The sequence below is a fragment of the Balaenoptera borealis genome (genome assembly GCF_965194805.1).
Source record: "Balaenoptera borealis genome assembly, chromosome: 9".
NCBI lineage: Eukaryota > Metazoa > Chordata > Mammalia > Artiodactyla > Balaenopteridae > Balaenoptera > Balaenoptera borealis.
The window spans coordinates 20,630,661-20,646,131 of NC_138873.1; the positions used below are offsets into that span (position 1 = coordinate 20,630,661).

The 15,471-nt window shown below is 35.6% G+C and overlaps 1 protein-coding gene across 10 annotated transcripts in view; it reads right to left on the reverse strand.

Annotated features, from left to right (window-relative positions):
• UTRN (utrophin) overlaps positions 1-15,471 on the reverse strand; it is a 499,657-nt gene that overhangs the window by 303,144 nt on the left and 181,042 nt on the right. For all 10 annotated transcript variants that reach the window (XM_082405402.1, XM_082405400.1, XM_082405405.1 and 7 more), the window contains 6 exons: positions 13,613-13,762; positions 12,312-12,473; positions 11,728-11,856; positions 10,885-11,058; positions 9,021-9,176; positions 4,152-4,322 (listed from right to left, as the gene is read on the reverse strand). In XM_082405402.1, the coding sequence (XP_082261528.1) occupies positions 4,152-4,322; positions 9,021-9,176; positions 10,885-11,058; positions 11,728-11,856; positions 12,312-12,473; positions 13,613-13,762 (942 nt within the window). The remainder of the gene's footprint in view (positions 1-4,151; positions 4,323-9,020; positions 9,177-10,884; positions 11,059-11,727; positions 11,857-12,311; positions 12,474-13,612; positions 13,763-15,471) is intronic.

The following is a 15,471-nucleotide window of genomic DNA, read 5'->3' on the forward strand; positions in this document are numbered from 1 at the left end:
TGTACTATACATCATAGGAGAACTAGCACATCTAAGCTTTGGTTTTACACTTGTCTTAATATGTAAAGCTAATACTCTAGATGGTATTATGATTATTTGATTTTCACATTCATAAGTTTGACCAGGCAAGGTGTGCAGTCAGAGAATTATAAAGAGAATGTCGGGTTCCAAAATCAAAACTACAAAATTCTTTCAATCAAAAAGTAACATGTGGGCTTCCCTGGTGGCGCAGTGGTTGAGAATCTGCCTGCCAATGCAGGGGACACAGGTTCAAGCCCTGGTCTGGGAAGATCCCACATGCCACGGAGCAACTGGGCCCGTGAGTCACAATTACTGAGCCTGCGCCTCTGGAGCCTGTGCTCCGCAACAAGAGAGGCCGCGATAGTGAGAGGCCCGCGCACCGCGATGAAGAGTGGCCCCTGCTTGCCACAACTAGAGAAAGCCCTCGCACAGAAACGAAGACCCAACACAGCCAAAAATAAATAAATAAATAAATTTTAAAAATAATAATAATAATCTGTAAAAAAAAAAAAAAAAAGTAACATGCATATATCTACCCTACTGCTGTTGTACCTTTTTAGAAAAATATTTAAACAAATAATTTCAAGAAGCTCAAATCTACATTTAATCTCACATCATTAAATCACATTTTGAAAGGCATAAAAACTACAAATTCACAAGTGAGTCAAGGTATAAGGACTCATTTGGCCACATCAATTACTAGTATTTTTATAAAGACACTGAAATATTTCTCTCAAGTGTTCTCCAGCAGGGAGGGGAAAAAACAAAAACAAAACAGAATACCCACAGCCATGCCCTCTGCAGTTAATAACTTTCTGCATTCCTTCAGTGGCTATGGACTGATTGACTACAGTAGTCTTTTAAAACTATAAGAAATAATTAACTACAAGCAATTAAATGTAAACAGTACACACACTATGTTAATAGATTTTATTGTAAAGAAAATGGCTACGTTGAAAATAATGATTTTTAAGCTATGGAATAAAAACACTAAGTTCCAGAATGCAGATGCTATTTAAATTTTTCGTTGAAAATAATTTTATATACTATTATAGTGGAAATACATTAAAATGTTTTGAAATATGCATGTTTCTTAAATCTGACAACACAACATTGAAAAACTGGGTGATTATGTTACATACTGATGTTTCATTTGGTTTACTCTAGTGAAGAGAATGTGTTATGAATTCATGATTTGTATATACCATCTTCATTATTTCAAATCTGAAATAAGATTAAATGGGAATTTAAGAGTGAATAGTTCCAGAAGAAACAAACTTATCATATTTACTGTCTTTACCTTAAAAATGACGAGAATCAACTGAAAAACTAATTGAATTTATGTGAGTGCACAAAGATTGATGATTAAAAATTAAATATGCAAAACTTGGTATCACTTATGTACCAGCCATAAGAAATTAGTAAAAACAAAAAGAAAAAAAAAGAAAAGCATACTTCATACATACCAATAAAATAAAATAAATATGTATGTATAAACTTTTTTGCATACATGATAAAGTTTACAAAGAAAAAAGCCAAGGCATTATGTAGGGATGTAAGGGAATTTGGGGGGGAAATGAGACATTCCATGTTACTAAAAAGACAAATATAACAAAGATGTCAATTCCCCTCAAAACAAATTTATAAATTCAAGGCAATTCAAATTGAAATTTCTAACAATTTTTCTAAGAATTTAAGAGTGATAATTCTAAAATTCATATGAGTATATACAAAAGAAGAAGCATAAAGTCAGGAAATCCTGTCTTTAACTACATGTTAAAATATATTATAAAGCCACATAGTTAAACAGTTGAAGAACATTTCAGAGGGTCAGATCAGTGAAGCAGAAAACAAAGCAAAGTAACAGGTAAAAAGAATATATGAACTGAGCATGTCACATCAGTGGGGAAAGGATAATTACACAATAAACAGTGCTGAGATAACTGGTAAACTATTTGGAATAAAAGGTTAGAGCCTTACCTCATTATATACACCAAACTAAATTCCAGAAGGATTAAAGCATTAAAGGTAAAAAGATGAAACTATAAAAGAGCTAGAAGAAAATATAAGTAAATAATTACATAACTTTCGAGTGGAGTTGGCCTTTCTAAGCACTAAAGGCAGAAATAGTTAAGAAAAAAAGCATTTTATTCTTTAAAAAATATATAATAAGTTTTAAAAAAACACAAAACAGAAAGGAAACTACAGTGGCAAAAAACAAAACAAAATAATTTTGTACCAATACACAACACTCTAAGCATTAAGAATTGTAACAGGTAAAGAGCTCTAAATTAAAAGACCGAACTGTGATAGAAGCTATAAAAAAAAAAAAACCTTGCACCAATACACAACACACTAAGCATTAAGAATTGTAACAGGTAAAGAGCTCTAAATTAAAAGACCAAGCTGTGATAGAAGCTACAAATGGCCTATAAACTAATGGAAAATGTTCTAATTAAATAACCAAAACATGTTATTTGCCTACTGCTGTCAAAAGTGTAGTTAAAACAAGCAAGTAGGAATTCTCACTCATAGCTGCTGGGTACATTTCTGAAGGACAATTTCATAACAGGTATAAGATGTTAAAATGGATATATCCCTTGACCCAATATTTTTAGAGCTAAGAATTTATCCTCAGGAAATAATTACGAATGCATGCTATGATTCAGCCACAAGTATTTTTATTCATCACAGCACTTCTTACAATAGTGAAAATTGGTAATAATTTAAATGGACATGAATGGAGGAATGGGACAATAAAAAATAAAGTATACAATGAAATACTATTCCTATCTCCAATGTGTGACACAAAAACACTTGTAAGTAAAGGAAAATGTTAAAGATATAAGGCTTTTCGAGAAGGTCATGAAACACTAGATACAATACAATTCTGTTTTAAGTATATGCTTGTGCCTGCATGTCTATATGTGTCTATAAAAAACTGAAATGATAACAGGGTATTCTTTGATTAGAGATGATTTTTGCTCCGGTCTTTTTTTTTGTACTACGCTATGCAAATGTTACTCAATTTGCTTATGTGACTTATGGTGCTATAAGAAAATAATGGCTTTCAAAGTGTATTGTAGAAAGAAGATAATATTTCCTTGAAAAACTTAAATTTAACAAAACTAAAGTTTGGTGCCTTTGGTTGACATTCATCCACCATAACTAATGAATTCCAGTGTTTTTCACTTCCTTTATATATTTCTTTTCACTTCACACAGCCCATGGCAATTACACTTTTCATGAGCTATTTTCTAAACTGAGAACATTCTTCCTAGTGATTAATATCTTGACTTTCTTACAACAATTATCTCCAAAGAAGCATTCAAATTAAGGAGCTGTATTATCCCACGACCTCATAGCACCTCCTCTTCACTCCCCATCAACTGACATCTGTAGAGAATGTTAAAACTGATACCTGCAGCTTTATATAAACTTCTGTCACAGGATTAATCATTTATTTTCAGCACTTATCTCTAGTATACGTGCTTCTTTCTTAGAAAATAAATTCAGGAAAAGAATGCTTCAGTAAAAAAAAAAAAAAGAAAGAAAAACTATCAATACTTTGTGTTTCATTCAAGTCTTTTTCCACGTCAAAAGACAGAACTAGCAAATCAACTCTCTTGATCTCTGTGACTTCTAAGTAACTATAGGGCTAGAGAAAACTCTTGGATCTTTTATTGATTTTTTTGAAAATTCTGTTCCTATGCTCTTTACACTGGTTAGTTTGCAATAGAAAGATTAGTTACTGGTACAAAAGTTACTATAGAAGAATTAATAAATAAATTCAGCACAATACTTTGTGAAGAATGAATACTCAAAAAATGTCACTGCTTTTGCAGGTGATAATTATAATATTTTCAAGTACCACCTAAGCATAATGACTACAAAGCCCTCGTTGATGAGCCATGTGAGTTTAACTCTTTTCAGAATCAAGATAAAAATATCTTCTGAAGATAGTTGTTTTTAAAATATTCTTATTCATTCTTAGGACAGAGACATGGAAAAAAGATAAGACTATATTTTATATGAAATGGAGAGAAATTACATCTACCCAGATTTCCCTGATCAAAATGCCACCAATTACATTGGCATAATATTGGTGGTTCACCTGAACTACAACTTACTTTAGCCCAGGAAATTTCTGTATCCAAGTCACCAAGCAAACTTTCTGAAGTGGATTTCTGTACCAATTCAGTTTCAGTAACAGAAAGCCATTCAGAGAGAGAAGCAGCCTCTTTCTTCATTTTCCGAGCCAACTGTGATGCTCTTTCTAGATCCTGTTTTCCCTCTGTCACCTTAGAAAAAAAAAAAAAGAGAGCACAAGAGAGATCAACATAGTGGGAATGAATCAGAGCATTAACTAAAGACCCAAACAGATTCATACTTAACCCCCAAGATAGACCTAACCTTCATCTCTGGCACCTAGAATCACACCATTCTTACTTTTCTGCAGGGGGACAATATACTGTAGTAGTTACATGTCAGGCAACCCTGAGTTTTCACCTTAGCTCTCCACTTACTTCCTAAGAGACCTTGGTGGAGGTTCAGCCCTCAAAAGGTTGCTATGAGTTTTCAGTGAAAAAAAATACATACACAAAGAGCTTGACCCAGTCCCTGCAGCGAAGTTAAGAAATCAATGAATAGTTCCTTTTATTATTTTGAACAGAAGATGCCTTAAAATCCTCTCAATGAGGGATTCTGTTTAAAAAACACACTTAAAAACACACAGATATTCTAGCAATGTGAGGGGGAAATAGCAAGATTTTTTACAATCATAGGTTTTACAATTAACCACTTAATGTAAAATACAGTAAATGGCTATGCAACATAAACTTTTATTATTATTTTGCTCTTACTGCTGTTGACGGAAAGCAAAATGAACTGAACTGACATTTACCAGGCTCTTGATACAGCTCTCCTATTGTGCTAACAAATCTACACATGTTATACAATAAAACCCTGTGAAAGGCACTATGTTTTCCATTTAACAGAACAGGGCAGTGAAGCTTAAAAAGGTTAAGGCCATAACCAGGGCGGCATGACCATCAGATTGAGGCTGGTCTGACCCTTTGCATTACATGATGGTACTCTCAAACTAAAGTCATTCACAACCTAACACTGAGTTGACACTTCAAAGGATGTCACAACACAATACATACACAAAAACATGTTCTTCCTTTCATGTGCACAGATGTATAGATGATAACATTACCTAAGTAGTACAGTGATAAGTCATGTATGGGAAGAAATTTTTTTAGATGATACAAAATTTCTTAGATATAAAAACCAAATTTTCTTAATAAGTAAAATGGGATTACATTTCTTTTTTACTGGTCCCATAGGTTCAGTTTTACTCTTTCATGTCTCAAGGATTGATTATTATTAAATTCCTTCTTAAAAGTGAAATTTTTTTCTATGGAGTTTAATTAAAATTCATGACTCTAAATTAATAGTACTTCAATGCAGACTTTAGGAGACAAATACTTGAATTCTTTTAAAAGATATTATGATACTTATCTGACTTTGACATGCCCAGGCAGCTACACAATTATCATAAAACTTAATGCTACCAAAGATTTCTGTAAACCAGGAAGAAGATAATTTAAGTTTCAACTTATAACAATTTACACTCTTCTCAGCCTAATCAATACATTTTAAGATGTACTGCATATTGAATTAGGCCATATCAAGTTGTAAATCTTTTTTTTTTTTTCTGCCCACGGGGCATGTGGGATCCTAGCTCCCTGACCAGGAATCAGGGATCAAACCCACGGTCCCTGCAGTGGAAGTGCAGAGTCTTAACCTCTGGCCCACCATGGAAGCCCCTCAAGTTGTAAATCTTCTACCTAACCATTTATCCCTTCTCCCTCTTGGATATGCAACCATTCCCTCTCAATAGGATCATTCCCACCAGGTATGAAACATACTCAAATGTCTGTCTCTCCGTTTCTCTCTCTCTCTCTCTCTCTCTCTCTCTCTCTCTCTCTCTCTCTCTCTCTCTCTCTCACACACACACACACACACACACACACACACACACACACATTTCCTACTTTGGTCCCACCTCCCCTAACGACTTCCCTCTCTCCTACCTTCCCCATACAAATTCTCGAAACCATCTCTCACCTCCCATATGTACTTCAAGCCATGACATTCTGGCTTCTATCCCCATCACTCCACAGAAATTGTCTTTCCTAAGTTCAATAATGACCCCAATGGCAACAGATCTAATGGACATTTTTAAGTGGATGTCATATTTAACTTTCAATAATATTCAGAACAGGAGCCTACACTCATTCTCCTAAGGCCCTCCTTCCTTTGGCTTCCCAGACCTAGCACTTTCCTGGTGTGCTACCACTTCTTGCTACTTACTGTGGTTCTGTATATATATATATATATAATATATGGTTGCACAATGTGAATTTTTAAGGTGCATAATATGATAATTTGATACACATACATTGTGAAATGAGCACCACAGTCAAGTTAATTAACACATCCAGCATCTCACAGAGTTATCTTTTTTTTTTGTGGTGAGAACACTTAAGATCTACTTTCTTAGCAGATGTCAAGTTTACAATTACGGAAAACAGCATGGTGGTCCCTCAAAAAATTTAAAGAAGAACTACCATATGATCCAGCAACTCTATTTCTGGGTATGTAACAAAGGAAATGAAATCATTATTTTAAAGAGATATCTGCACTCCCCTATTCATTGCAGCATTATTTACAATAGCCATTGATAAATGAATGGATAAAGAAAATGTGGTATACATATGTATATAAATATATATGTGTGTGTATACACACACACACATATATATACACACACATACATATATACTTTAGTTTCTTTTACAAGCTCATCTTCCTCAAATTCCCTCCTAAATGAGGTAATCCCTCAAGACTGAATTCAGGCCCTTTTCTTTTTTCACTATATCCTCTCCCTGAACAATTTCATCATCACTGAAAACTTAACCACCTCTATGCAGATGACGCATAAAATTTATATCTTCAGCCCAGATATATTCTCCAGACTTGAATAACTTTGTGAATATCTGATATATGCGATGAACTCTCTCAAAGGCACTTAAAATGTCAACATGTCCAATACTTGCTTATGATTTCTCCACGCTTCTGCCTTTCCTTCCAGTGCCCTGTCCCAGTGATGGCACCATGATTTTCTACATAATCAAGCCAGAAACCCAGGAGTCATCCTTCATCTCTCACTCCTGCATCCCCACATCAAATCCTTTACCAAGTCCTGCTCATTTCACTTCCTAAATAACGTCTTTAAAAAATCAGCTCATACCATCTCCACTGCTCCAAACTAGTTCAAACACCATCATCTCTCACAAAGAGCGTAACAATGACTTCCTAACTGGTCTTCTCACATCCATTCTTGCCTCTCTGCAATCCACCCTCCAAACTGCAGTGGGTGATCTTTTAAAAAACATATATCTGAGCATGTTATCTCCCTGCTAAAACCCTGCCATAATGGCTCATTGCTCTTAACACAGAGATTAAAACCTTTACCACAAATTCTAAGACACTGGTCGGATCTGGTCTCATCGCATCTCTCCAACACCATGTTCCCACACTTGCTGTCTCTGTTTTAACCACACAAATGTACCATGCTGCCTCCTGCCACAGGGCCTTTACACATGCTGTTCCATCAGCCTCAGAAGCTCCTCCACTGGTTTCACCCAGGCTACTCCTATTCATCCTTCAGATCTCAGCTTATGCACCACTTCCTCTAACCCAGACTGGACCAAATCCCCCTTTACATATACTCCTAAAGCACTACATACACTCCTTCATTACACTTCGGGCTAATAATCTGACATTACTTTGCATGGCTACTTGATTAATGTTTTCTTCTTTTATTTCTCTCAGTTCCATTAGGCAGAGAGATAATTTATGTTTTTGCTTACCACTGTATCTCTAACTGCCTGTATAACTCCTCACACACAGCAAAGTCTCAATTGTGTTGAATGAGAAAATGACTTAACTCCAAAACCATAATTACAGTTAGAGATCTGTTGTAAAAACCAACCACACCATTCCCATTTATAAAATGCCCAATAAATACAACATTTCACAAATAACTTCAGTTGTATAATATACAAATAAATTCTAACATATGTGTTCCAGATGTGCAGTGTATCAAAATGATACACAATGTATCACACCAGTAATCTAATCTTGCAGAAGTGCGGTCCAAATTGCCCAGGAAATGTAGGACTGTTCTTTCTTACTAATCTGAAAGTGATCACAAAATTTCAGCTAGTATTTGCTGGGCTTGTGTAGAAACTTCGTTACTATTTAATAACCAGAGAAGGGTCTAATGTATTACCTAACACAGCTTTTCAATATTGATGAGAAGGTTTCACTTCAACACATTTTTTATTTGTTTCTTTTTTTGTTTTATTGTGTTTTTGCTTCTCTGGTTTCAGGGCAGAGAGTCTCAATAAGAGAAGACATTAAACCTATTGGATCCAGCTGGTCACTCACAGTAAAGGGCCTAACACCTTCCCCATGAATTCACTAAAATGCCCGAATTATAGATGTTTCTTGAAAGGATTTTAAATCCTGACAGATTAATGTGAACTTCCTGTCACTATTTATTAGAGTCCTAATGTTTTTAACATTTCTCAGTAGATTATGCAATCTAGAAATCCAAGGACCAATAACTTGAGTTTATACAGAAACTATTATTTGTAGAGTTTCCTTAGAATAACTTAGGAAAAGTCAGTAGCCATTGAAAATACAGAAATTAACCTGGATTACATATTAAAAATACATTTCTGTGTAACTATTCATCATTGTAATAGTAACACATACATTTAAAGAAATATAATAAAAAGTATTGGCATAAATGAAAACATATATTATTAATGCCATCAAATTCAAATATGCTTTCTCCCAGAAGTGAAATGTTAAAATACATAAATGAGAGAGACAGAGGCGGGCAATGCACTTGCTCTGCTCACCTGGGCACCCAGGTCATTGTAGAGAACCTTCAGAGAAGTCAGCTGCTCATCCATCCCCTTGGGGTTGTCAGTTTGCTGCTTCTGGACAATGTGCCTTCCTGTTTTGATAACAGTCTCCACTTCAAGCTTGACTTCACTCAAAATTTTATAGAGTTTCTTAAAAATAAAGATGACAAATTTTACCTATTAGTGATAACATGCCTGCTGGAACCATTTCAGAACATGGCTTACAAAGATTGACAGCTAAGAACTAACTATGGAGATCAAAGGACTTTATCTTTCCCAGATCTGGTTCAAAGGATGAGTAAAATGAAATCAAGGCTGTAATGACTCTTTTAAATCAGACAAGAAAACACACTCATAGAGGTTATACTTGTTTTATTAAAAAAGAAAAAAACTCAAACATGTTATCTTAAAGGTTTATGAAAGTACTTGATAATATGAACATATTTCCTACATAAAATGGGAAAATATTAGGACTAAAAACTGAATGTCTAACATTTTTTAAATTACATTTTTTAAAATCCTAAATGCTATTACAAGAAAAAAGCCAACACTGGCTATTTCTGGCTGTTGGAATTTGGAAGTATTAAGATTCATTTTTTTTCTTACAATTTTCTGAAGTACCAAGTCTACCACAATGAGTACATATTAATTATACAATGAAAAGACATATAAAAACTAAATACATCAAGATGTATATGACCATAGGAAGTCGAAGTTATGTAGGTCAAATTCAGAGTTGCCCTCATCCTTGTTACTTTAAAACTAAAAAGCTGTATTCTGGGCAGGTTCTCTTATCTCCATGCATCATAATCTTGACCTGAAACACCTCATGTGGCACTGTCACATAATAACAGACCACCGGACTAAGTTACACGAAGTCAAGGACAGTGCTTGCTCTGTTGATCTCTATATCTCAGTAAATAAATATTTACATTCATACGTGCACATGCGCACATATTATATATAAAAATTCATCCTATTTTTTCATTCTTCCGCCCATTCAAGCTTTCAAGTAATCAAACAACCTTCAGTATGCAACAGACATGTGGAGACTGCAATTTTGAAAAGCACAAAGAACTCTTCCCAGACTTTTCTTAGCTTAACTTGTGTCATCTTCAGTTTTTTCATGATTCTTCCCAAGCAGAACACTAGTTCTACGATTGTGCATGCTTGGCCACATTATTTTTAAATTTCTATGCAATTGAATTTTAAAGTTCAAGACTAAAACAGTAATAAGGCCTTTTAAATAATTTCTTCTTTTACATCTTAGGTTTAAACTTTGATTTAAAATTTTATTTTCCTAGAGAATGATTTTTTATGCTATAATATTCCTGACATCCATTCTAAGTATAATTTCTTCTTTCACACTTTAGGTTTAAACTTTATAAATTAAAATTTAAAATTTTACTTTCCTTGCGAACACATTTGTCGTACATTGCAATATTCCTGACATTCATTCTAAGTATGGTTCTTCTAGCTAACTCAAATCTATCCTTTAAAATTTAGCTTATTAGTCACATTCTGCCAAAGCCCTCCCTAACTTCATCCTGTGATTAAGATGTATTTTCTTCTTTTTTTTGTAATCATGTTATATACATGTTTATTCTAGTTTCCTTATCTCATTACACTGTACTAATTGATTTTACTCTCTGCAGGCTATCTCTCTCCTATCTCCTCTAAATTCCTGGGAGGAAAGGACCACACTTCTAATTTTTTAACCTGTTTTTCATCATTTATTCCTATTCTTAGCACACTTTAGACTGACAATTATTGAACAAACCATGTACATAAGCGCTGGATGAAGCCATATCACCGACGGGAAAACCCACTGGACACATTAACCACCCAATGGCCTCACCATACACTTGTCCAAGTGGGTCTGTATGACATCAGGGTCCACATCCTTCACATCCAGAACATGAAGTTCTGCTTTCACACCATCCAACACACGCTTGCAGTCAAGCATGCGCTGTTCAAAGTTAGCAGGCTTCTGGAAAAGCTGGAACTTTGTGGACACCTCTCGAAGTTTCCTCTGTTTGCAGAAATGAAAATAATAAGCAATTCACATCAGAATGATAATCTTTCTCAGCAGACAATATTAGCATAACACATACTGCTAGAAGGCTGTAAAATAAAGCAACAATAAAAACATTCTTTAAAGGAACTTAGTGAGGTTGCCCGATCACCTTGGGGGACTGCACAACCCAGTGTCATGAATTACTTGACACTCAGTGTCTCAGTCTGAGATATAATGAAAGGCTAAGCTAGCCTTGCTGGAATTAAAACTGCATTAATTTTCTTACCTGTTTGTAAAACACAATTCAAGAACCTAGAACTCACAATGCCCTTCATCACAAGGTCAGGGTGAAGGTCAGTCTGCATCCCCCATTGAGGGGCTAAGTGGTACTGCATCCCATGCACTCAGCCTGCCCAGTGTACCAGCCATACCAGTACAGATGGAGGCTCTGCGTCAAGGGAAAAACCTATACAAAGCAAACATCTAAATCTAGATTGCTCTCTCTTCTCAACTCAACTAGAAAACACAGATCCAATAGTTTCCGGTGCACCTTCAACACATCACTCCCATCCAACTCTTTACATCACAGAGAAGACCAAAGGCATCCAAGTCGTCAGCTCTTTCTCACTTTCTTTTTATGCCCAACAGGCTGAAAAGGAAAAGGAAGCTGCCCTTCCCCTTCACCTGCAGCACATCCATCTGACTTCCTCCTCTGGCAGTCCGGCCTTCTGGGGAGGTCGGAGGCTGAGAACGTGTGCTTCTTCTCAGCTCCTCTAGGGTTAGCTCGTGGGCTGAGATCTCCGCTTGGATTTTCTACAAAGAGATTAGAAAAGGGAGAGAATGTCTGGTTTGGTTTTTTTTGAGTTTCATAGAGTCATACAACAGATAAGAATATATTGACCCCTATCCATGTTTTAATAAGTGTGCGTAGAATAATAACATGGGCCACCTGTATCGTAGGACTGCTGTGTGCTGTGCACAAAGGCCTTTGTATTTGTCACTTCAAATGTTCGCCACTCATTTATAAAGAGGGAATTTCCCCAGTTTCATAGCTAAGAAAATTATAATTTTTAAATGGTGATCATTTGCCATTATCTCACATAAAAACCCTGAGAACCCCCAAACCCACATGCTGACCTGTGAGTAAGGCCGGCCTTTCTCACTGACTCTCGGTTGGGATGGCAGGAGGGGCTGGTGCCCTCGCAGGTGAGGAGATGATTACATATGCTCTCTTTACGACTAGAACACCCTCACATCCATGGCAATACCTGGGCTTCCTGAGGAACTTGGAAGGCATCTATCCTGTCGGTCAAGTACGCTGTGAGCTGCTTGTCTAACTCCCCTAAGCTCTCCTGCAAGACCTGAAGCATGTGGTCAGTTTCACGCAGGACCTGGAGTTGCTTTTCCAAAGAAATCTGCTTGCTCTCTGCCTACAGGGGGAAAAATTTACCCATTAGTCGCTCAGCACAAATATAAACAGCTGAATATAAGAAAACCCTTATGTTCTAACCACCAAGAAAAGGAACATACTATAAAAGCACTACTTTAAGACTCTGGCCTGCATTATAAATAAATAATAATTAGCAATGATAACAGTGAAAAGGTCCTTCTAGTATCTTACGCATCTTGCGGGAAATTACTAATTTTTACTTCTTTCTATATAAAATGACAAAATACAAAAATGCCCTTAAGGGCACTATTTTAAGTGAAATAAGAGAGAAGGACAAATGCTGTATGACCTCGCTTATATGTGGAATCTAAAAAAATCACAAAAACAAAATATGTTATGTTACATATAACATATAATATAATGTTATATTTCAATTATACTTCAATAAAAAGGGAAAAATGTAAAGATTTCCTACATACCATATTAAAATAAAGGAGAATAAAAATATGCCATTTATTACAGATTTAGGGTATTTTTAGGACTCAGCAATAAACCTTTAAACAAGAATATAAAATATAACAGAAACGTCTATGAGTACAGTGAACATGGAAATCTCTCTTTTTGCAAAGTTTAAAGAAGTTCTACAGATGTGCATAGTGTTGAGCCACTATTTATTGAACTTCTGGGTTAAGTTTGATGCTCTTCATGATCTAAACATCAATAGTTATTTTTTAATATGTGTTTGAAAGCTTCTAATATCCACCCAACTCTCCTATAAAAACAGTCTCCTTTCTCTACTTACTGATATGGACATGCATGTTGTGATACATTCTGACTATCTATCTAAGAGACTACGGCATTTTATAATAGCAGCTTATATCAAATTCTGATGGCTCTAATATTTACTAGGATAATATGAGTCATTATTCTTATATACACCTATAATATGTTCCTTAAAGGAAATTAAATAGTTCATAAGTAGAAACAATCTCAAAGATAAATTTTTAAATCATCGAGTTCTGCCTGCATTATAAGTGTAAGGTCTGCTCCTCCCCACCTAGTATTTCAACGCCCTCAACACCCCCATTGGTTACCAACTTTTCCCCTTGGTATAAGTTCCTGAGGTCAGCTCCATATCATAAACATCTAATCGACACTCACACATGGCCCGGTTCTTACCAGGTGACTCAGCTCTTCATATCGACTGTTGAACACCTCCAGTTTCTCACTGATGATATCATCGAGGATCCCTCCATCGATCAGAGTCTGGCCAAGTTCCCGAATCTGGGTGCGATTGTCCGCTGGATGTCGCAAAACAGATTCTAGAGACTGAACAGGGACAGGGGCAAAAAATAATGCATTTACCAAGGCAAAGTGAATCAAGGATTCTAAAAATGTTCGCTTTACTTAAAACCAGTAATTCCAATTTCTAGAAATCTACTTAAGGAACAAGATCAAAAATGATTAATTCAGGGACTTCCCTGCTGGTGCAGTGGTTAAGAATCCGCCTGCCAACGCAGGGGACACGGGTTCGAGCCCTGGTTCAGGAAGATCCCACATGCCGCAGAGCAACTAAGCCCATGCGCCACAACTACTGAGCCCTCGTGCAACAACTACTGAAGCCCGCGTGCCTAGAGCCCATGCTCCACAACAAGAGAAGCCACCACAATGAGAAGCCCACGCACTGCAACGAAGAGTAGCTCCACTCGCCGCAACTAGAGAAAGCCTGCGCGCAGCAACGAAGACCCAACGCAGCCAATAAAAAAATAAATAAATAAATAAAATATAATAAATTTATTTTTAAAAAGATTATTTCACAAAAATGTCCCTCATGGTATTAATAAACACATAAAATTGAGAACTCAGCATGAATGATGATATATGATAATTCCATAAAAATAATTTCAATGATTATTAATTACATGGGAAAATGTTCATGGTATGATACAAAGTTTAAAAGCAAAAAACAGTACTATACAAATAAAAGAATTTCAAACTGTTATTGATTATATTACTAAAAAGTTTCTATAGCATATATAAAATTCAAGGCACTGTTTTAGATACACACTTTATATATACATAAATTTAATCATATGGCTACACATTATTCCCATATTACAGATAGGAAAACTGAAGCTCAGAGAAGTTAAGTAATTTGCCAACACACACACAGTAAAAAGAAGAGCTAAGATTCTAACTTGGCTACAAAGACTTGGTGATTCCAAAGCCTTTGATCCAGTTACTATAAAGTACTACCTCCCAGCATATATACATAAAAATAATAATTCAGAAGAAGTACACTAAAATGTTTTAAAGTGTTATCTTACACTTTACTTTATACTTTTCTCCATTTTCCATATTTCTAGAATGCACATGTATTAACTCTCATGTTAGGAAAGTATGTGTTTTTAAAATAATCTTTCAAAACATTTTTTAATACTCTGAATCTCTCACTCTGCTATTTTATTTGAGTAATGACATCTTTTCTCCAGAAGAGCATCTGGCTCCTGGAATTTAGGTACCACATTTGACTTATTTCTGGCCTTTAATCCAGTCACCTACTTAATTACTACATCCTATTCTTACAGTTTTAAAAGCACAGCTACCATCTTCCTCTTCTTTTTTTTTTTTTTTTTTAAGAAAATCTATTCTTTTCACACTTTAATCCACTTAAGAAACAGTTATTAAGTTATCATGTGCCACAGGCTGTGCTGAGGAACTAACTGGGGAACAACAAAAAAATTCAGGCACATTTCTTGGCCTCAAGGAACTCAAGTTCAGGCTTGGGGACAGGATCCCAGGCCTCCAACACTGCCTTCTCCAGCCTATCCTCCAATTTTCACATCTGAAGACAACAGAGTAGAAGCCACTGTAAACACAGTCCTTGCCGTGTCTAATGAGCAAAAATAACTTTATGAAGAAACAAGAGAGCATTGTCCTAATAACATAAGGCAGAGTTTTATCCAGGGACTGGTAAAAACAATCTGGAAAATCACTAGAGCGCTTTATGAAGTCTAAAATGTACTAATTAGCAAACA